At 44.0% G+C, this 24,546-nt stretch overlaps 1 protein-coding gene across 9 annotated transcripts in view; it reads left to right on the forward strand.

Moving 5' to 3' along the window:
* The first annotated feature begins 1,373 nt into the window (after positions 1 to 1,373).
* The window catches only part of LOC137413140 (uncharacterized), a 41,481-nt gene continuing 18,308 nt past the window's right edge, over positions 1,374 to 24,546 (forward strand). For 5 of the 9 annotated variants that reach the window (XR_013621810.1, XR_013621812.1, XR_013621811.1 and 2 more), the window contains exons 1-2: positions 1,395 to 1,488; positions 7,472 to 8,826. Coding sequence is in view for 5 of the 9 variants with exons in the window: in XM_078769877.1 (XP_078626003.1) it covers positions 7,534 to 8,826 (1,293 nt within the window). In the remaining 4 variants the exon portion in view is untranslated. Of the gene's footprint in view, positions 1,581 to 3,308; positions 3,382 to 7,471; positions 8,827 to 24,546 lie in introns of all 9 variants that reach the window. The other 4 variants (XM_078769878.1, XM_078769881.1, XM_078769879.1 and 1 more) reach the window with 4 other exon arrangements.

Consider the following 24,546-nt stretch of genomic DNA (forward strand, 5'->3'; position numbering starts at 1 on the left):
ACGTGGACCACCCACCGCCGGTGGCTCGGCCCCCGCGTCGGGGCCGCCCCCCTGCTGGCGGACCCCCGGCACCGCCCAGCACCGCAGGCACGCCGCCCCCCGGTCCAGCACCCATCCCGGTTACAGCCGGGGGCATCCCACCTGGCATCCCTGCACCCCGGACGCCGCCGGTCGCCAGAGGGCGCTTCGGCCGGGTCATCCGTTTGCCCCGCAAACTGGCCCTCCAGGTGCGCGGGAATTCTGGGGGGGCGCGTGTGGCGGACACGAAAGCCCACTGGCGTGGTGACATCATTCCGCGCACCAAGTGGGCGGCGGCCACGCCCGAGGGGTAGGCGTGGCCTCAGGATATACACCGGGCGCGCAGCCCGGAGCGCACCAGTGCTACAGTGACCTCTTTGGAATAAAGAACTATAAACTTACCGCGTTGTCCGCTTCCTCCTTGGTAGCAAGTCACGCGCGTAGCACCGCGTACTAAAAGGGGATCATTTAAAAATATATATATTATTTATTTATTTGATTATTTATTTCTTTATTTGATTATTTATTTATTTGATTGTTTATTTATTTATTTCATTCATTCAAGCCTGGTGTCAGTTTAACAGTTAACGTGGCTGCCTTCAGATCTTAGGGTTCTGAGTTCAAGCCCCTGTTTTATTCGTTTAATTGACACCAGGTGGGTTGACTGAGCCTGTTATCCTTCCAAGGCTGGCACAATTAGTACCAGGACCTTGGAAGGATGACGCGCTGAGTCAACCCACCCGGTGTAAATTAAATGGGTAAAAACAGGAGCTCAAACTCAAGCCCCTGCGATGGTAAACCAACCACCTTAACCGTTCAGCCAACGCCAGACTTTTAAATGTGAAACTTCAGGGAAATAGAATATTTATATACGGATCGATGAGGATTCCATTTGGTCGGACATTAAACAATTACTGGGACAATATGGGAGGGAACCCGGTCGGTCCCAATTAAATACGTGTAAAAACAGGGAATAAATCGTTATCTGATAGTTGTAGTTTACAAGCAGGAACACAAGAAACTGGTTGGGGTACACGATTCGTGATGGGGGTAATTACACGAGGGCAGCCAGAGGGCAACAACAACAACGAGAAAAAACTTTTTTTTAAATCAACTAACCACGAGTTTTAAGTGTTTCGGACAGACCTCGTGAGCTTCGGTCTCAAACAAGGTTGCAGCATCGTCACGTGTTCAGTGGAGTATTCAATCGATGATCATAAATAAAAAATATATTGAGGGTACAAGGCGTGGTTAAATGGGGCTGCTTCATGGGTGGGGCTTCGGATCAGTCTACCAATGAAAAGCCGAGAGGGGCGGAGCTAGCAGGTGTTGCTGATGATCACGTGCTGAAGTGTGGCGCTTTATTAAGTGTACCGGTTTGAGGGTAAGTCGGTCTAAATGCGGAGCCTGCGGTTTCGGTCAACCTTGTGGGCCTCGGCAATCATTCTCTCATTAGTTGGCTCCCGTTTCCTATGTATGTATGTATGTATGTATGTATGTATGTATGTATGTATAATGTAATAATTACATCTGCTCTAGTCTGCAGTAACGACTCCAACCAGGTGATTTGTTGAGCAGAATCGATGATTATGATATTGATGATGATTATTGATGTTCAACCATTTACCAAACCGTGTGCTGTGTTGACTTTCTCGTTATAAAATGAACAATTTATTTGGTATTCACGAGTTCGGTTTTGAGCTTCGATTCCAACTTGAACTAGAAGGGCATTGGGTAGACTCGGTAGAGCATACAGTTTGTTTTGTATCCCACTGATAGGCCAGATCTGGATTCGGACCTGAACCAAAATCGAATCGGCTTGTTCTTGTTACCTAACCGACTCGTCCACCAAGTTTAGTTGTAACTCGTTCATAACTTTTTGAGATATCGTGATACGTATCGGTTTTAGCCCGATCACTCCATAGTGAAGAATCACTCGTAAATTAAATAATTCACATCCGAATCCATATTCAGATCTTCACCAAAATTGAATCGATTCATCCGTGTCACACACACCACCGGTCCACCAAGTTTCGTCCAAATCCGTCCCTAACCTTTCGAGATATCTTCACATAGTTGAGCATTTTGCTTTTTCCAACGTAACACCTTTATCCATCTCGATAGACACAATGCAGGTGACAGGTACTGTCGAGACTATTGCTTGTTTTGTAAAGCTAGTCTTTTATTTAAAAGGTGCAATTTTATTTTAAAACTCATTTCCATGGCTAATGCACCTATACAGGTGAGCCGGTGACGATTTAGTGCATTACCCTGCGCTCGCGAAGCGAAAAGCGGGGTTAGGTATTCAGGTGCATACGTACATGCGCAGGCACGTGTGGCGTACCTGTCCATTTTTAAAATTCATTTTACCAGCAATCGTTGGTCCGGTTGACACAATTTTACCATAGGAGCGTCTCTGCCTGCAGAAAACTTTTATGTATAATTATGACGTCATAGGTCACCTGGTACGGATGCCACCTTGTAAAACGTTACACCTATATATCCGAAACCGCTCAATGGAAAAAGTTGAAACGAGGCTCATTGTCAAGTACTCACCATGGGGCATAACATATGATGATGATTACTTCATCGGTGCCTTCATTATGACGTCATAATTCGATAAGTACAACACTTAATCTGATCAGTATGAAAAAAAATTCCTCTGCAACTGTTAGTCCGATGGACACTAAATTTGTACCATAGGAGCGCCGCCTCCTGTGGAATATTTTATGATGTAATAGGTCACGTGGTACAGGCGCCATCTTTGAAAAATCGAAAAATGTTGCACCTCCATATCTCTGAAACCACTCTATGGGAAAAAAAAAATAGAAACATGGCTCATCACGAACTCCCCATGGGGAATAAGACGTTAGTGATGTCATCGGTGCCTTCATTGTGACGTCATAATTTGACAAGTATAACGCTTCATCCGATCAGTATGAATTTTTTTTCCCTCCAACTGTCTGATGTACACAAAATTGTCACCATAGAAGCACCTCCTGTAGAATATTTTAATGATAATTATGATGTAATAGGTCACGTGGTACAGGCACCATTTTGGAAAAACTGAAAAACGTTGCACCTCTATCTCCAAAACCGCTCCATGGAAAAAATTAAAATGTGGCTCATTGTAAAGAACTCCACATGGGGAATAGGTGTTAATGTCATTGGTGTGTCATTACATGGACGATGCTTGGTCTGGTCAGTTTGAAATTTATTGAGCGTGATCTATGCAACAATTATAATGGAGGATATAAATTTATGATTTAATTGCTCACGTGGTCTGGCAGCCATATTGGATAAAAGAAGAAGAAAAAAAAACCCTTCAAAAACGGTTGGCTCACACGAAGTTGACTGCGCAGGGTAAGTATTCTAAGAATACCATCTAGTTGATGACTATCGATTGTAACACTATAATGCTTGTATGGAGAATGTCAATTGAGATGAGCATCTTGTTTCCTATACTGTACTCACGCATAAGTGTTTATTTGGTGGTGGATTCATTAAACAACAACCTTGTAATTGAATACGGAAAGGGCATTTTGTAACAACAATCCACAACCTGCTGTTACATTGCACTCTAAACAATTTGTGATGTCACATTCTTACCAAATGTTTAAAAATGTTTCATTGATCGGTACGGTAGTTACCTTCGCAAAAGCGGAAGGTTATGTTTTGATCGCTGTGTATTTATTTGTATGTCTGTGTGTGTGTGTGTGTGTGTGTATGTTATTCGCATAACTCAAAAAGTATTCAACCGAATTGCATGAAATTTGGTGGGATGATTGGTTATTATACGGGACACATTTGATTAGATTTTGGGAGCAATCGGGTCAAAGGTCAAGGTCACGAAAAGGTCAAAATCGTATTTTTACCATAGCGCGGTCAATTTTTATCCAATTGGCATGCAACTAATGCCAAAATGTTCAGAATTCAATGCCCGATCTTGTTTGTCATAACTCGGTCAATTCTTATCCGATTTGCATGAAATCAGCACCAAACTGTTCACTGTTCTGTTCCCTACACTCCCATGCCAAGTACAGAACAGTAGCTGCGGCGAAGGTATGCGCTCTACCGAGTGCCCGTTCTAGTTTACCTTGCTAGCATGTAGTGAATGGCAGAGCTCTTTCTTTCATTTGGATATTTTAACTGCCAGTTGTGCTATTTGTGCTGTGGTCTTGGGTTTAGAAAGGGTAGAGGGATGACAAATATTATGATTATGCTGAGACAGTTGGTGGAGATGAGGTTGGAGATACAATGGTTTTGTGGACCTTGAGGAAGTTTGCACCACTCCCGAGAGTTTTGTGGAAGGTCCAGGCCATAAAACTAACACCTGTAACTGTAAAACTAACATTTTGTGTGACATAAAACTAAGACCACTGGACCTATAACTTATCTAGGCCCTGTCAGCTGGCCTAATGTAACCCAAATTTGGTAGCATTTTGACTGGTGGTTCTGGAGAAAGATTTTTGAAGGAATTTATTAAGTCCGCCATTTTGACATGCTTCCAGTCAAGTGACTGGAACGATCTTTGCAATCTCTGTTACTTGTCAGGAGCGGAATCTTGCTGCCAAATTTCAGCCACATCTGCCCACAGGTTTGGCTGGAAAAGTCAAAATAGGTGACGGACAGATGGACGGTGCACGATGACAATACATTATCTGGAATTTCAATTCCAGATAAGCTAAAAAAAAAAAAAAATTGGGATTGTGGTCCAGCGATTGGTAGGACCATGGAAGATGGGTAACTTCTTTGTTCTCCTCAAACCACCTGGTGACAAAACATTCCCTGTGACGAGGATTGTATTATTTAGGAAACTAACATTATGTGATCAACTTATTGCTTTGGTGAGAAGTTTGTAAAGAGAACAAGTTTGTAAAGGCATCTTTTGTTTTGTACCTAAATGTCGTGACAGATGTCCCTTGTGTATGATGCAGGTGGTGGAAAGCTTTATTTATTTATTTTTGAAAGGATGTTCTGTTTGCTTTGTTTGCTTGATCTGCTTTTGATTTCTCTGCAAGCACAGCCTTGTCTAGACTCTATGGGCCGACCTGCCGGTTTGCTTGGCTCCTTTGAAAATTGGATTTTTGTGATGTCAACCGAACATTTTGCAAAAATACATTGCTGTGCAGTATAAGTTGAATTGTCTCCTATATATATATATATATATATATATATATATATATATATATATATATATATATATATATACTAGCAGAAGTACCCGGCATTGCCGGGTGGGGCGGGGGAGGGGAGGGGAGGGGAGGGGAGAAGAGGGGGGGGGAGAAGAGAGGGGAGGGGAACGGGGGGAGGGGAGAAGAGGGGGGGGGAGAGGGGAGGGGAGGGGAGAAGAGGGGGGGGGGAGAAGAGGGGAGGGGAGGGGAGAAGAGGGGGAGGGAAGGGGAGGGGGGGAGTGGAGAGGAGAGGAGAGGAGGGGGGGGGGGGGAAGTACCTGGCATTCCGTGTGGGAGGGGGGAGGGTGCGTGAATCGTCGAATCAGCGTGCTGCTCTGCCACCGATTCAGATTCCGTGTATAATATTCCTTGCTGAAAAAAAATATGGATCGAAAGATGAAAGAAAAAAAAACCTATGTGATGTGAATGGCAATGTTCCTCGCTGAAATGTGAAAAAACGCAATCGCGCGGCAAGGAACATCACGTGATCGCTCTGAGCGATCGATTGCAACTCTGCGTCGTGTCGTGGGCGTGGCCAACGTGGCCTCGTGCTCCCAGGTGATTGGCTAACTCGAGCTCGAGAGAGCCATAATGCGCTACGTTATGGCAAAAAATATGGATCTAAAGATGAAAGGGAAAAAAACATGTGGTGTGAATGGCAATATTCCTCGCTGAAATGTGAAAAAACAATCGCTTTTCCCTCTGAAATACGTGCGAACGCGTAACTGAGTTAATGGCGGCAAGGAACATCACGTGATCGCTCTGAGCGAATCAGCGCGCTGCTCTGCCATTCCGGTCATAATATGCCTCGCTGAAATGCGCTGAGGTAAAAATATGGTTTAAAAATATTATGAAATAAAATTTTAGGTCGACCATGTTCTTCCCAGGCTCAATGGCCATGTTTGTGCCAAATATCAAGTATGTGAGCCTCCGTTTAGGAGTCTACCGGTAACATAACACACACATACACACACACACATACACACACACACATACACACACACACATACACACACACACATACACACACACACACACACACACACACACACACACACACACTGTTTTATTTATATATATATATATCAGTCACTATGCGACCTTCATATCATCAGTGGAGAACGTGCATGGCGATGACGTCATGTTGTCCGCTCATTAGGTTGGAGAACCAGATTACAGATACCATTAATATATATATATATATATATATATATATATATATATATATATATATATATATATATATATATATATATATATAAAGCATTCTTTGTTTTATTAGCTCTGCCACTGAAGGTGGATGGAGGTTGCTTTTCAACCCTGTATGTCTGTCAAGATATTGAAGCGCGGTGCTACGTGCGCTACTTGTATAGCAAGGAGGAAGCGGACAACGCGGTAAGTTCAAAGAGTCTTTATTACAAGAGCTCCACTGTAGCGCTCCGGGCTGCGCGCCCGGTGTATATCCCACGACCACGCCTACCCCTCGGGCGTGGCCACCGCCCACTTGGTGCGTGGAATGATGCCATCACGCCAGTGAGCTTTCGTGTCCGCCACAATATCTCAAAAAGTTGTGGACATGTTCAGACGAAACTTGGCGGAGAGGTTTCGTGTGTGACAAGGACGAAATGATTAGATTTTGGTGGGGATCCAGATCAATTTTTTAAAGTGATTTTTCACCATTGAGTGATACGGCCAAAAACGACATATATAGCAGGATGTCTCGAAGTTATGGACAGATTTGGATTAAACTTGGTAGAGAGGTTGGGTATTTGACAAGACCGATTCGATTTTGGTGAAGATCGGAATATGGATTCAGATAAGAGAATTGTTTAATTTCTTAAGTGATTCCTCACCATTGAGAGATCGGGTGAAAAGCGATATATATAACATGATATTTAAGTTATGGAAGAGTTACGACTAAACTTGGTGGAAGAGTTGGTCAGGTGAGCAGAACAAGCTGATTAGATTTTGGTTCAGGTCCGAATCCAGATCCGGCCTATCGGTGGGATACAAAACATAAACTGTTTAGCCCGGCGGAGGGTTGCGCTCTACCGAGTGCTGTTTTAGTTTTATTATGTTATTCTGATCATGAAGGAACTACTTAATGAGATGATCAAACAATTTATTGTTTGCTGCATTTTCCTGACTTGTAAAGTTTCTTTGATCTCTCCAGCTCCCACAATATTGAAACTTTTTATCTTTATCTTCCATGTGTGTTTGTTTGCTACATCTTCTGAACTGCCAAACTGATGCTGCTTTTTATTCCCTTGTTCCCTCACCCAGCCCATTCCACAACCAGCTGATACAACTCTTCAATAAATACCTCGCTCATCTAGCCGCCATGTTGGAAGATACCTCTCCACCAGTACACCTGCCTGCTCAACATTTTGGGTCTACCTCTCTGCTGACAATCATCCCAATCTCATCCCACTCGCACAGCCTCATCCGGGCCTCCCTTCAAACCAACGACTGCCTCGTCAACCCTTGTGCTGATCGTATTCTCACAACAACACCTTTATCTGTGAGCCCAAGAGTGGCACTGTTTGAAAGGAGTCGCTGTAGAAGGAGCAATTTGGGGGTAAATGGAGCATCCGTTGATGTTGGGTCAAGGAGTATAGGAGTTGAGGTCTTGTATGATGAACATGCTTTGGAAATAGAAACTGGGACTACAGATGATACCTGTCTCAGCTCGAACTTAAATGCTGAACAATATCACATTGATGCTTTTCCTTCTGCAGCCTTAATCCAAACACACACCGAGTTGCAGACTGAAGACCTTTACTCATTCCCGAAATTGTCTCAACCATTGTCTATTGATCCACCCTTGAACAAAGTCCATCAGTACCCGGATAATAATTTTGTCCATGACGGTCCATCTCCAGAAGATATGGACCGATTGTTTTCAACCTCTAACGGAAAGCTGAGGGACGCACCAATCTGTGTGTGTTCCTGTCGCACGTTCCAGACTCGACGTCGGCCAAGCATCTCTTCTATCACGCTCACTTCGCGCCGGAAACAGAAGTCGACAATCCCATCTGAAACCGACCCGATCACTCATTCTCTCTCGCTTGTAGACCTCCACCGATCGTCTCCACCCACCCGTTCTGTCCTGTCTTTCATGCACTTCTGGGTGTCACCAAAAGCACCTCGAGAACCTGTTAAGGGTGCATTTATGGAGAATCCACATTGTAGCAAGAAAGAGTTGCGGCTGGGGCTTCCTTCGAGCAAAGATGCAGCGCATCTGACTCGCAAGAAACGATTGGCTTCCTGTAATTCCTTGCCTAGTATAACCCAAGCATCTAGAATAACCGATCGTGCATGTACAATGAACGTTACCTTTGCCATGAATGAGGTGGAGAGAGAAATGCATGGAAAAGCTAACAAGGAGCATAAAAGAACGAAGATTGGATCAATTGGTGGTGATTGGAAAGTATACAAGGGTCAAAATTTGGTTTCCCGGTTGAGCAATCTTCCTTGTCTCTTTCACCATCAAAGTTTGTCACGTAAAGCTCCTAAGGTCAAAAGGGAAGTGCAGCAGCAAGTTGAGAACTCCATGATGCATGGGGTCGGAGAGCTGGAGCGGTCGTGTGGTTATCTGCCGGAGCTTGCATTGGTGGATGCCAAATCCAACGATGTGAGTATAAAGTTTTCTTTCTCCTTATACCTTCATGGGCTACCAGAGACAGAGTTGTGCATCGTTGTGATAAATGTTTTTGTTTTGTCTCATTAAGCTGATAATTCCGATATGTGCAGTATATTAATTATTACTAGTGGGATACCCGTGCTCCGCACGGGTGGGAGGCCAGAAGCAAACGGGCAATGCAGATACGGCGAATGCTAAAGCATGAAACCAAATAAATTCCACATTCCTGTAGCACCCTCAATCGCACATCAGACATAGACAGCAAGTTTGTGAAGTACTTCCATGAAAAACAAACGGGTACGTTCACGTATAGAAACATCGATCGTTGGTCCGTGGCGAATCTGCATATGGCGATCCGTGAATTTCACGTTTAGAAAGTAGAAAACGTCACGGCATGTCATTCACTTGAACTCGATATCTTTTTTTTCATTCCAAACAACATAACTCCAATTACAAATTATTCACAAAATAAAGTTTTAACAACATTGTTAATGTTTCCTTCATTGTAAAAACTACCAAATCAACAGTTAAATGGATTTTGAGCCGATAGGTGTTATGGCCTCGGCAAGATCGATGGAGACAGTGATGTTAGCTTATACACCGCCCAAATAGCTATGTCGAATTCTCTCATGTAGAGATTAAACCCACGTCATTTGAACTTTGGCCGAGGTCATTATTTACTTTTAATGATGTTTGTATACGAATCGAAAAGAAGATAATTGGTTTTGGGTCGTCCTTTCCTCATATCTCGTGGGCTTGAGTTGGAGAGATGACAGTGATGGCGGGGAGGGGGTTGGCATTCTCAAGCAGGGATTCACCCCATGTCCTTATAAAAGGTCTTTGTCCGAAGTCACCGAGTCCGATCGGTGCGGCACCCGGGAAAATAACGTTATGCGGGAGTCCAAACCTGAAAATGCAGGAGGCCAAAGCTGAAATTGGAAAAACAATATAGCCCATTTTACTCCAGGGGGGTCCCAGGATTACCCACCCAAAATATCGTTGCGATCGGTTCAGCCGTTTTTGCGGTACCTCCGAACAGACGGACGGACATTCGGTGAATTGTAGTAAGATGCTAATCTCAGATCCATCCCACTCGCTGCCCTCGACCCCCAAATATGTCGTTCGAAATTAAATTTTGCACTTGCTTTCCATTCGGTCCACTCATCTTTCTTTGCTGGAGTTTATAGGAAGCAATAAATGGTTTTGCTTTTTAAGGATGCAGAAGCGGAAAGCCTTTCATATTCCATTTTTGTATAAACTTCCTTTTCATCTCTCTCCTTCCTGCTCTCTTGCAACAATGTCTGTGCCTGTGTCTTCCTCTCCCAAATCGGCACATTGGACATGCAAACCTAAAACGGTCTTGCCAAAGAACAATTTGCTGCAAATTATAAAGCTTGCCATAAATAATGGCTACATTTGAATGGCAGAAAATAATTTAAATAGGAATATTAATGGTATCCAATCGGTAGCATTCCTTGAACATGTTTGGATCTGATTGGATTTGTGAAAGTTTGTCTTTTCACACTGAAGGACATTCTTGGAATGGGTGAGTGGAGGGTTAAACCCTACTCTGGTGTAATGGTTCGAGTAGCCGCTCCAAGTCTGGTAGGTCGGTAGTTTGAACCCCCTGCTAAGTCGTACCTAAGACTTCAAAATGGTACGTGCTGCTTCCTTGCTCGACAATCAGAATTTAAAAGGATAGAGCATGGACAAACAGCTGTCGGTGTTAGCAACCATTGCACTTGCTTGATGGGCCTGATGGCCTGCGTCTGTGTTGAAGGTCCTTGTAAGGGAACGCTTATTTTTCCCAAAGATATTCTACCTACCAGAGGCAGTTTTGCCTTGAACTGCGAGAATGCTTCAGATTTCTCCCAGACTTTTGGTTGTAAATGGGAGACTTGTGTATATTGATTTCGTTGTATAGCGTTGGTGACTAATGCCCATGATCATATTTTCTGCTTTGACGCATGAGCTGAAAAATCGAGATGGCAGCAATTGAGAAAGTGTCGGGCCTTGAACACAAATTATAATTTGTTCGGTGAAAGTGGATCTCTTGAAATGTACACACAATTCGCTGAATAGTATGGTGGTGATTGCCTGTCAAGGATGTGTTTTGAAGAACACTTTGGGGTGGGGGGGGAGGGGGGAGGGGGAGAGTTGAGGGCTAAAATGTTTTGATAAACGAGGCCATTAGGACTTGTGTTGTGCAAGGCTACAAGTGCAGTATATACACCAGTGAAAGCTTCCACACTAATGCCATGTACCCCCAAAGCATTTGGGTTCAGTACTTTTGGTGATATACAGTGCATTCAGAAAGTATTCAGACCCCTTTACTTTTTTCACATTTTGTTATGTTGCAGCCTTATGCTGAAATCGTTTAAATTCATTTTTTCCCTCATCAATCTACACTCAATACCCCATAATGACAAAGAGAAAACAGGATTTTAGAAAGTTTTGCAAATTTATTTTTTAAAAAGCAACAAATATCACATTTACATAAGTATTCAGACCCTTTGCTATGACGCTTGAAATTTAGCTCAGGTGCCTCCCATTTCTATTGATCATCTTTGAGATGTTTATACACCTTGATTGGAGTCCACCTGTGGTAAATTCAATTGATTGGACATGATTTGGAAAGACACACACCTGTCTATATGAGGTCTCACAGCTGACAATGCATATCAGAGCAAAAACCAAGCCATGAGGTCGAAGGAACTGCCTGCAGAGACCGGATTGTGTCGAGGCACAGATCTGGGGAAGCCTACAAAAACATTTCTGCTGCATTGAAGGTTCCCAAGAGCACAGTGGCCTCCATAATTCTTAAATGGAAGAAGTTTGGAACAACCAGGACTCTTCCTAGAGCTGGCCGCCCGGCCAAACTGAGCAATCGGGGGAGAAGGGCCTTGGTAAGAGAGGTGAACAAGAACCCGATGGTCACTGGCTGAGCTCCAGAGATCCTGTGTGGAGATGGGAGAAACTTCCAGAAGGACAACCATCACTGCAACACCCTGCTGATCTGGGCTGTATGGCAGAGTGGCCAGACGGAAGCCAAACAGTTCAATCTTCGTTTCATTAGACCACAGAATCTTGTTTCTCGCAGTCTGAGTCCTTTAGATGCTTTTTTCAAACTCCAAGCGGGCTTTCATGTGTCTTTCACTGAGGAGAGGCTTCCGTCTGGCCACTCTGCCATAAAGCGTGTGTGTGTGTGTGTGTGTGTGTGTGTGTGTGTGTGTGTGTGTGTGTGTGTGTGTGTGTGTGTGTGTGTGTGTGTGTGTGTGTGTGTGTGTGTGTGTGTGTGTGTGTGTGTGTCGCGCATCAGTGCACCATCCCTCGTATGGAGGTTAAGCTGGATGTCCTTTCTGCTCGTATTGGTGGATGCCTTTTGCAATGGGTAAGCGAGTTATCACTGACACCTGAACAATATTTCCATAAACCGACTCCAGTAGAATGTCGGGACCGTGCAAGCTGGTTCGTGAAAGATTTGCACCAAAAATTTTACATAGCCGATCCCACCATAGTAGTAGTAGTAGTTAGTAGTGGTTTTATCTTTAATGGGATCAAACTTTAATAATAATAAAAAAACTTGTGCTGTTGTACCGAAAGATGAGCTGCTTTTATTACCTCTGCCACTAAAGGTGAATGGAGATTGTTTTCTTGTCTATCTGAGCAGGATATCTCAAAAAGGTGTGGACAGATTAAGCATGTGACAATGAAGAATTGATTAGATTTTGATGGAGGTCTAGAAACTACATTTTTAGCTCACCTGGAATGTAGTTCTGGGGAGCTTATGCGATGGCGCATCGTCAGTCCGTAAACACTTGCAACTTCTTTTCCGAAACCGCTGATTGGATTGTGACCAAACTTGGCACAAATTGTATTTGGCATGTTGCAACTCAAGTTTGTTCACGGCATTAAAAATAATAATAATCGGGCCCTGAGAGGGTCTACTGGGGGGTTGATGGTATGGCTTGCCGGTCGCTCGTCGCCTCCAAAACACTGCGTGGGAAACGCACAAAGTGGCATGGTCTCGCTCCGCGACGTCCAGAGGAAATGCGACGCTGACCCAGTCCACTTCCTATATCGATCCTGTGCCTTGTAGTTCCGACTGTCCCAAACCGGTTTCTCACCAGCCCTTTTCCAAGAGCGCACATGAACCAAATACCACACGCCTGCGACCAAGCTGGAACAAGGAGGAAATGCGACTGCCTCCAACCAGCGCCAGGAGCAATGTTGCCACTCGGGTTTTTCGAATTTCACCAATCGGGTGCCTAAATTTAATCAAATTGAAGTAGATTTCACCAAATGCCAAGTTTTCATTGGATATTGACTACTAAATGATAACAAACTTGTAAATATTGTTTACGATACAAACTTTATTGACATGAACTGTCGAACAAACATTTTTTTTAACGAAAAAGGTTGCGTAAAGTTCGCAAAACGGCCTCATCATTACTCATCAACTACGTCATAGAAAGTGATGGTGGAGTTCTGCTCTGCAGCATTTTCCAGGCGGGTGGTGTAGCGGGAATGGCACTCTCCGGAGCGCACTGCGTCCACGAGCTCTTTGGATGGAGTCCAACTGTAACACTAAACACTGTCTTCCCTGACGCGCCAAGTGTTGGCTCGCCGTTTACTCGCCCTGGTCTGACGACACCGCCACCGGCCCTTCCCTCCAACACACACGACACACGTGTGTGTGCGCAGCTTGTTGGTAGGGCTTTTTCGCCCTCCACCGATTGGCCAAATGTTTTCGCCTCCCTCACTGATTGGCCGAGGCGTCATTGGTCGCACCTCGATTGTCGGTGGCCCATCAGTGTGGCCCACTTCTTGTACACTCCTCCCCCTTGTCAAAGGTCCTCCTGGGCGTGGCTATTGCTTGCCTTGCATGATGTTTGCCTGTCATGGTGTTGTACTGGTGATGTGGCTGACTGCGGCCCCATCGGCGGTGCTCCGAACTGGCTTCCTGTTGGTTCTTAACTACTTGCCCGCCCCGCCCCGATGCCCCAATGCCCCGCCCCCTCGTGGCAGGGAGTATTGTTGATATTTCACCAGATTTCGACCAATTTCGATTTCTTCCACCAGGTCACCAGACTCAGACCGATTTCACCCAATTGGGTGAAATTTCACCAAGACTGGTCATGCAGGCCAGGACAGAGAAGTGCAAGAGCAAGATGCTGAGACCACATTCTTTCGTTCAGCTCCCGAATGTTCCACGCTGACGTCGCACTCTGTCCAATCACCAATCTCCACTCGATCATCCCATCGTGCCTACACCAATCACGAAGGTCGGGGCGTGGCCTCGTTACGAGTTGTTGGGGGCGGAGTCTAGTCGCTGTTCAGGAATGTTTGGATGACATCGAAGGCCATGAGGCAGGGCTTGGTCTGCACGATCAGCAAATGTGCCGGGTTTGTCGGATCTGGCAGCGTGGTGAGCGAATGAGTCCATTTGTTATAGTTGTTGTTTGGCGGCCTTTTTAATTGTAACAAGCGTTACGCCTAGGTCCCCCGTCGGTGAAGTGATGAGTTGACAAAGTGGAAGACGCAAGGTGCCCATCTGGGATTTTGACTTGGCGACCCAATTTTGAATAGCGTTCTTCCTTATGCATAGATACACCCACACACCAGATTAGAAGTTGGTACTTCGCTTATTTTTCAAGATATTCCGCTCACAAGGTTCAGACATACATGGCGGCGGCCATCTTGGATTTTGACGTGGCGACCCAATTTTCAATAGCGTTCTTATGCCTAGATACCCACACACCAGATTAGAAGTTGGTACTTCGCTTATTTTTCAAGATATTCCACTCACAATGTTCAGACATACATGGCGGTGGCCATCCTGGATTTTGACATAGCGACCCAATTTTCAATAGGCTTCTTTCTTATGCCTAGATACACCCACACACAAGATTAGAAGTTGGTACTTCGCTTATTTTTCAAGATATTCCACTCAAAATGTTCAGACATACATGGCGGTGGCCATCTTGGATTTTGACGTGGGTTGCACCCACACACCAAATTCGAACGCAGTCCTTCGCTCATGGACGGACGGACGGAGGGGAAAACCATAGTCCCCCTTTCGCTCCGCGGTGCGACGGGGGACAATAAAGACGGAGGGAAGATCACAGGGGCAATTACACACTGGGGGTATCCTTAAGCCCTACTTGATTAGCATAGCTCCACTCCTCGTATGGAGACACATATACGATCGTATTCTATACAGAGGCCCTACTTAGTTACCTCGAGGTGGGTTTTTCTGCTTCGTGACACTCGGAGCATGCTAATTTATATGATTCTATCTCGGCCAAGGTATCTCGTTGTATACCCCCCGACAAACGTAACAATACACAATTGAATATATGATTGCAGTTTTTAATAAACAAAATGTTTGACATTAAAGCATTGAAGAAATGACCAATTTTCCACTAACAAGATAAAATGTAAAGTTTATTGCAGTTGCTCGAATTTTGACCATCAAGACTTACCTTGATTATACCCAAGCTGATAACTGAATGTACCACACTACCACAACATTGTAAATGCAGGTTCCTCTGGAATTGAGAAGCAATGTTTTTGTCGTTCCAAGCAAATTAATAATTGTCGATGTATAAGCTCATGTTAATAAATAGGTTTTTACTGAAGCTGATAATTAGCTGACCTTTTTATTTATTTTTACTTGTATATTTAGCCTTTATTAGACCAGTTTTGACGTATGGTTGTGAGCCATGAGGGTAGAAGGATAGAGCCAAGGAATTTTTTTTTTTTTTTTTTGTAGTATACTGAATCGAGGCTCGTGAAAGAGCTAACATTTATTTCACAAACAAATCAACCAGACAAACAAAATATACAAAAAGAGGGAGCGGAAGACGAGATGGGGAGAGAAGGGGAAGCACACAACCACAACATTTGAGAGCAGGGAGAAGTGTGGGAGGGAGAGGGCTTTGGGGGAGGAGGCGTGGGAAGGGGGGGGGGGGTGTAAGAGGTATAAAACACAAGGAGACCGAAATTAGCGGGGGTAGAAAAGATCAAGGTTTTGGATGGGGGAGGATAAGAGATGGTGGTGAACAGCTGTTTTAAAGACCTGGAGGGTGGAGTGGGATTGAAGAGTGAGGGAGTTTGTTCCAGAGGTGGGAGAAAAGAGGAATGAAGGAGTGAAGGTGAGCAGAAAGTCTTGATTTTGGCAGTTTAACCATAACCATTTTGGCAGGCAGATCTTGTGCGACCTGTAGGAATATTTGGGGGACAGAGCCCAGAGAGAGCTGGGGGGGCAAGGCCAGAGAGGAGTCGGTAGAAGACGGAAAGACCACCAACCTGCCTGCGGTGAGTGAGTGAAAGGCCCTTGGAGTTGGCTTCATCGCGGGAGATTCCAATGATTCTGAACGCTTTGGTTTCAACAGCGCGAAGACGAGCTAGGTGTGAGGCAGGAGCACCAGACCAGAGGGGAGAGCAGTATTCCATAGAGCTGCGGATGAAAGCCTTATGTGGTGAGGAGCTCAGGTGTGCCAAGGAAGGACTTCGCACGACGGAGGATGCCCAGTCGGCGACTGGCTTTGGAGGCCAGATTTGAAATGTGGTTTTCCCAGGAAAGATCATGGCAAATAGTGAGACCCAAAAGCTTGAGTGACAGAACTTCTTGGAGAGGATTATTCAGAAAGTGGTTAGGAGGGTTGTCCAGTCGGTCTTTTCGGAGAGACATCGTAAGAGTGACATTTATCAGGATTGAAAGACATGTTCCATTTGTTTGCCCAGTCTGTGATTTTGTCCAGGTCTGCAGAGTGAGGAGGCTGCAGACTGCCGATCTGAGGGATGAGGAATGGAGCGACAGAGTAGAGTCGTCAGCAAAGAGATAGAGAGGATTTTCAAGAGAGTCAGAGAGATCATTGATGAAGACCAGAAAAAGCACAGGGCCCAGAACACTACCTTGGGGAACTCCAGCCTGAACAGGAAGAGGAGATGAGAGAAACCCATGCAGGGCCACACGTTGACTACGACCAGAGAGGAAGTCCGCCAGCCATGCGTGGAGATTTCCATGGATACCAAAGGAGGAGAGTTTGGTGAGCAGAGCGGGGTGCCAGACCGTATCGAAGGCACGTGAAATGTCAAGGGAGACTGCTCTAATTTCCTGTTTGGTGTTGAGGACCTCCATCCATTGTTGAGAAAGCAGAAGCAGCATGTCCAGGGTAGAGTGACCAGGTCTGAAACCAAATTGATGATCAGAGATCAAGCCATTGGAGAAGAGGAAAGATTTCATATCTGAAGCAATGATGGATTCCATGACTTTGCTGATCATTGGGAGAAGTCTGATTGGTCTGTAGTTGCTAGGATCTGTTTTTGCACCTTTTTTGTGCAAAGGATGATGTGATGGGCAACAAAAGGATAAGCAGAGTAGACATAAAGTCTCAACTACTACAAGTAGGTCTGAGGAAGAGTTTATGAAGAGCTAAGGTGGTCTGGGCATGTGGCAAGTAAGAGAGGATGTCTTAAGAAAATCACTAGTTTATTAGTCTAGGAAAAGAGGGAAGAGAAAACTTATTGTTCTGTAGAGACTACTTTTTACATTTGTCTTGTTTCAATCCAAGGTGTTGGTTGTTCTGCTTTTGTTTTCTTTGTGTAGCCCCCACCTTGAGTGGCCTGAGGCTTTGTGGCGAGCAATGTCCCATTAAAAAATAAAAAAAGACCTGGAAGGATGTGATGAAGTTGTTGGAATTTATGGAGGAGGATGCGTTTGACAGGAATTATGAAGAGGGGTCATCAGCTGACCCCAACCTCCAAATATGAGAAAGTAGCAGTCGTAATACTGGAGGAGATTGGGAGTGGGGAGAATGAGTGTGGGAGGCTTCTAAAGTTGGGATAAAGTGCAGGCCCCTGTGGCTTTGTTGAACTATAACGACACTCTTCGACGTCACGTCACGACGTCGACCAATTATGCCTCCGCCCATATCGGTATGCCTTTTTACGTCATCATACGTACTTGCACCAAGTTTGATTTAAATCTATTCAGCTGTTCTCAAGTGTCACATTTTACCTGGCATGACCTCTGACTTCACAAAATCACCTCACTCCACCTTTGATGCCAAAACATAATCAGTTCATCTTTGCATCATAATATATAATTATACCAAGTTTGCTGAAAATCCCATTACTGGTTCACAAGTTAGCTCGGTAACAGAGTTTTTACCTGACAGGACTTCTGACATTTGACCTTTGACCTCTTCACCCCACAATGTAGTCAGTTGATCGTGCAGGTATGTAGAATGATGTAAAGAAGTTTGAATGAGATCCCTTCAGCCGTTCTCAAGTTGCAAACCTATTACAGATTTTGACCTCTTGACCCCAAAATCAAATCTGTTCATCTTTGCCTCATAGTACATATTTGTACCAACTTTGGTCAGAATTCCATCACTGGTTCACAAATTATCGCACCAACAGGATTTTTACCTAACATGACATCTGATCTTTGACCTCGTGATCCCAGAATCTAATCGGTCCATCTTTTCCTCATTATACATAACTGCACCATGTTTGCCTAAGATCCCTTCAGCCATTCTCAAGTTATCACGGTAAAAGCCTATTAGTCAGGGCCCTTAGGGATATTTTGGGGCCGTTTGGTTCAAATTCTTCCAAAAGCACCAAATTTGGCCCAAATGTTGCCCATGCCATACTCTTTCGATTTTTGACGGGCGCCAAGACAGCCCCCCCCCCCCCCCCCGCGGGGTGCCCCATATTGGCGAAATACTAAATGGCCGCCACCCGGATTAGAGGAAAATCAGTTAAATAACCAAAAGGGTTGGAATCATGTACGATACCACTTTTCAGGGGTTTTCGAGGTCGAGGAATCCAATTATGATGTTATTTTGATGATTCGAGGTCAAGGTCAACCCTCAAGGTCATCTTAAAGGTCATTTTTGAGTCGAACATGTCGGTTTTTGAGTTTTTTGTCAAGATTTACGCGAGGTTCACCATTTTATGTTTCTGGGTTGGGTAATCGAACTCTGACCTTATTTTTGACAATTAGAGGAAATATTTACATGTCCATTTCCTAATTTTCAGGCATATGCAGTTCATCAGTCTAATTAAAGGTATGGATTTTGATGTTTTATGAACTGTATGCCATATCCTTGTGTAATTTTTGTGCGATCATGATCCGGGTTCATGTATAACTGATTGTATACATGTCATAAATATGACGTCATAGGTCATGTGACCTGGCGGCCATATTGGATTTTATGAAAACCTTAAAAATGGATCCCTGCCTTCATTTTTCGATTTCATTTTGAACTTTGACCACTTATAGTACGCCATGTGATTGGATGCATATCCTAATTATGACGTCATAGGTCAGGTGACATGGCGGGATGGACCGGTATGGTCCCCGGATCATACCGCCCTTGGCGCCCGTCAAAAATCGAAAGAGTATGGCATGGGCAACATCTGTGCCAAATTTGATGCTTTTGGAAGAATTTGAACCAAAATATCCCTAAGAGCCCTGACTATATCGCGGACGGACAACCCGAAAACGTAATACCTTCGTCGCGGAGGCATACCTTTTTTATGCCTCCGCCCCCGAAGGTGGCCGAAGGCATTGTTTTCGGGCTAAACCTCGCTTTTCTCAGCAACCATATGTCCGATTGAGACAAAACTTTCAGGGTAGGAGTGACACCCATGCAGAATGCTTTTATGATCATTGTGATGTCCTAGGTCACGTGGTATGGCCGCCATCTTTGATTAAACAAATAATTAAAAAGTTGCTTCTTGGAAACAACTGAATGGAAAAATTTGAAACTTTGCACATTGTCAAGTACTCCCAATGGGGAACAAAAGCATGATAATTATATGATAGGTGAAGTGGTATACCAGCCAAAAATCTTTTTTTTATCGAATTCCTTATCCTAAAAATCTGAAATTGCATGCACATGATCTATGACCAATTTGTATTGAAATATTTAATTTATGACGTCATAGGTCACATGGTTTGGCAGTCATATTGGATTGAAGGAAAATGTGAAATAATTGCATCTCTGAAACCGGTTAGGGTGCCTGCTTGGGATCCTCGGATCCTGAGTTCAAATCCCAGTCGATCGTTGCATTAACACCAGGGGGGTTGACTCAGCCTGTCATCCTTCCGAGGTCAGCAAATTGAGTACCAGCTTGCTGGGATGAATGTGCAGTTGTGTACCCCGGTTTAGAATAGGTACACTATCCCTGCACATCATAAGAGGCGACTAAGGAATGGCGTCAGGAAGGGCATCCGGCCATAAAGACATTGCCTCAAAAAGGGAACCATGATTGTCATGGGGCCGGCCAGGCTAACCCCTGCTCTAGCAGGGAAAATGGCCTTTAAAAAGAGAATTTATTTTTATACCCCTGAAACCGCTTGCCCTATTGATTTACAAATGTCATAAAAAAAACCATTGTTGCATTTAGTTTGCTTGAAAATAATGTTGTAGGTCACGTGGTTTGGCAGCCCATCTTGGATAGAAAAACAAACCTTATCTGATAAACACGAAACTTCACAAACGTGATTCCCTACCCATACATATGCAGAATGTACTTCTTTTTTTTTTTAAGGTCGTATGTCATGTGGTATGGCAGCCATATTGGCTTGAAAGCTGATATATTAAATCCCTTCTCTGAAACCGCGTCACCGATCAATGTGAAACCTGTCATGGCTGGTGAAAATGTGATACTTGAGAACAGCTGAGGATTTAAATCAAACTTGTTTATTTTTAGGACGGTGAACGATGGCATCTACCTGTTGTGGGACTATGCAGAGGCATATTGGCAACACGGTTGCATTGTTCTGGTTTATTTATTACCACGCTAAGCGAAAAGTGGTGTTAAGCAATTTGTTGTCTCTCTGTCCTGTCAAACTTCAAGATCGAGAAACTACTTTGTTTTGATCAAATGTTATATTTTGAACACTAATCGGAAAATGAACCTGTAGTTTAGCAGTACGTTGGCTCTGAATCTGTCCTGATCTCATGAGCAGAAAGGATGCTGGCAGTCAAAATGGAAAATCATTCCAAAAATCTATCGTGCTGATTTTAGCGATGTCATAAAGGACATGAATCAAAGTGTGACGTGTTAGATAGGGTGGTGTCAAATACGCTATCATGTAAGGTGGTGTGATTATAAAGGGAAGACATTTCATACACGATTTTTCAATTGTCTCTCGTAAGCTCCTCTGGGGGTAGAGTGCAAGGTGGGGGTACTTTCAAATTTGCTATATTTTAGACTTTCAAATTAACTTTTTCTACAACCTTCAAAATCCCCATTTTAATTCGATTGGATTATATATGTGAGCATTGCAGAACATAAACCAGAATGGCACTTGGTAGAGCGCATACCTCCACCAGGCTGAACAGTTTGTTTTGTATCCCCATGATAGGCCGGATCTCGATTCGGGCATGAACCAAAATCTAATCGGCTCGTTCTTGCCACTTAACCAACTTATTCACCTTGTTTAGTCGTAACTTTTTAAAATATCATGTTGTACATCACTTTTCACCCGATCCCTCATGGTGAAGAACTACTTTAAAATTGAATAACTCTCATATCCGAATCCATATTCAGATCTTCACAAAAATCGAATCGTCCTTGTCAGACACCCAAACCTGTCCACCATGTTTCGTCCAAATCTGTCCATAACGTTTTGAGATATCATTTGTATCGTTTTTGGCCCAATCTCCCAATGGTGAAAAATCACTTTGAAAATTCTAGTAGCCGGATCCGGATCTTCACCAAAATCTGATCATTTCGTCCTCGTCACATCCGCTACATCTCTTCCAAATTTCGTCCGAATCCGTCCACAACTTTTTGAGATATTTTGTTCACAGACAGACAGACGGGTGAAAACGTAACCGCCATCCACCTTTGGTGGCGGAGGTGATCACCTTTATGGCACTTTCAAAACCCTTCCGTTTAGCAGTATTTGCACAAAATGTTACGGTATTTTACGTCATTACAGCCAATCAAGCTTGCCACTCGCAGACCCCACCAATGTTCTTGTTTTTCAAGACTGCGGTGTAAGGTGATCTGTGAACTCTAGTTTTAAAAATGGATATGTAGTATAAAAGTTATTTTGTATTGGAATGTGGGAGGAACAAATACAGTTTGGTCTTCTCACCTCTTGCGTGCATACAGTGAAATAAACAACTATCTGGCTAAATTTTTTTGTGCAAATGTTAAACGCTTTGAGATCCGATACATATCTTCCCCTCCCTACCTTTTGGAATCCTGGATTGAGCTCTGGTTATTTTCAATACACAAGTTTAATTGCAAATTCTCTAAAGTTTCAAAGTGAATTGTATGCTTTATGAAGTACAAAAGATGACCACCTCCTCTCGCCCCTCCACCATCCCAGTGGTTAAAATGTAAGTCCTTGGTGGTTGGGTTGGGGTGAGCTGGGGTGGTTAGTGTATAACGTTTCTCGGTCATTGCTCCTGCAAAACTTCAACAAGCCAACTATTTTCCAGGGCAAACACGAACTTTGCACCAAGGTTTGCTCAGCCATGCCAGAAATCTTTGAAAGGTATTTGTAAAAATTTCCAGAGATATAGAGGTTAGCATTCCTTAAATCGATGTTCATTTCGTCCACTGTTTCAGTGAAACAGCCTAAATCCAGAACCACTGCTCACCTCCACTCATGTATTGCTCTTTGCCCACCCGTGGAGCTGACTTCCACACTCTTTGATCCAATTCTTCCCTCCGGGTCTTTAAAACAGCTGTTCACCACCATCTTCTCTTCCCTCATCCAAAACCTTGATCTCTTCTACCCCCATTAATTCACCCCCAGATCCACTTTTTTTGAATTGCTGACTTCTTTCCTGGAAGTTCTAGCAGAGTCCATGTGTTTTATACCTCTCCCACCCCACCCCTCCCCTCCCCCACCGCCTACCCGTTCCTCCTCCCCCCAAGCCCTCTCCCTCCCACAGATCTTCCGATGTCCCTGTTCTCTGCTGTTGTACTTCTGTGCTTCCCTCTCTCCCCATCTTGTCTCCTGCTCCCTTTATTGTATGTTTTGTCCTTTTTTTTGTGATTGATGTTAGCTCTTACACGAGCCTCGATCTTATATACAACAACAACAACAACAACAACAAAAAAACTATTCCCATGAATTTTTTCTTTCTTTAGGAATGTTCAGGCATTGCGTTATTTTTTTTTTTTTTTTTTTTTTTTTTTCAGGGTTTATTTATTTACTTTGTCCTAAAGTAAAAACAATGGTGATTGTGACAAGAATTTGGTTTTCGGCCCTCTATCTGCTCAGTCCTGTTGTTTAAAAGGGGCTAAACATCAATTGTAGAAAAGAGTCCAGTTAACCCCATCCCTCCTAGTGAGTGCATTCTTTTGGAGAAATGCCACTCTCTCCACTTCTTTTCTTCACCAGGGGTTGGCCTTTTTTGGGCACCGTGGTCCCCTTTTTGAAGCAATGTTTTATGGACCGGATGCCCTTCCTGCCACCAGCCCTGTTAGTCGCCTCTTGCGACACAGGGAATTACCAGTGAACTGGTGCTCAAATTTCCGACCTCGGAAGGATGACGGGCTGAGTCAACCCCCCTGGTGTTAATTCAGCGATCGACCGGGATTCGAACCCAGGATCCTGGGATCCCAAGCCGGCACCCTAACCGCTCAGCCAACACCAGGCTATTTCTACTTGAAGGCATATTGATAAACAAAATAAATCGCTACCTCTCAGCTAGTCTGTCCCCAAATATTGTAGCACTCCACTATCCACATAGGTTGATATTGATTTAGGATGTAAAGGTACAAGCTTGGATGTGGTTGTATGAGTATTTGCAACCACAGTGGTTTTGGAATGTAGGGGATGCTGAAAAATGGTTTCTCAAGATCCGCCTTTACTTTCATGTATGATGGTGAGTCAAAACATATCTGGAATTATTTATTGAAAACTATGTTGTGTTGACTACATAGTTTATTGTACTTGCACGTACAAGCAGGAACTGTCTGTGCCGTTGTGAAGCAGTTTAAACCTTGAGTGGTCACCAGTTGTAAGGGAGTTAACATGATCGTTCCGCTGTCCATTTGCACCGAAGAAGAGGAGCGTGCAGTGATGTTTTTTTATGTGCTGAAGGTGCACCTGGGGCAGAAATCCATTGCAGACTTTCAGCAGAATACGGAAACAGTGCTTTACCTCAGTGGAGTGTGTATAATTGGATTACCATGTTCAACAACGGTCGCACACGTGGCACCGATGATGAACGATCTGGACGCCCATCCATGTTCACAACAGAAGAAAACATTGAACTAGTCCGTGCCATGATACTGGATCTGATCTACCACGGAAACCCTCCGGCAATTGAAGTTTGAGGTGTTTGAGCATCCTCCGTACAGTCCTGACCTGGCCCCTTCGGTCATTCACCTGTTTGGGCCACTCAGACCCTTTAAGAGGCCACCACTTTGCCAGTGACCAACGAGTGAAAGGAACGGTGCATGTGTCGATCGTCACTCAGCCAAAAAAAATTTTCTTTTCTGAGGGCTCACAGAAGATTGTGAACCGATGGACTAAGTGAGTTGAAAAGGAGAGGGACTATGTGGGAAAATGATGCTCTTGTACATGCTCGATTGTAGTTATATTATTTAAATAAAAATATATTGAGGATGCTTTTTGACTCGCCCTGTGCATTCAGTTCGGGACCATGATCTATACTGAAACGCAAAAGAAACTTACCACCTTTGAAACCTTTAAATATC

Source organism: Myxine glutinosa, chromosome 1 (assembly GCF_964187855.1).
Source record: "Myxine glutinosa chromosome 1, kmMyxGlut1.1, whole genome shotgun sequence".
Taxonomy (NCBI): Eukaryota; Metazoa; Chordata; class Myxini; order Myxiniformes; family Myxinidae; genus Myxine; species Myxine glutinosa.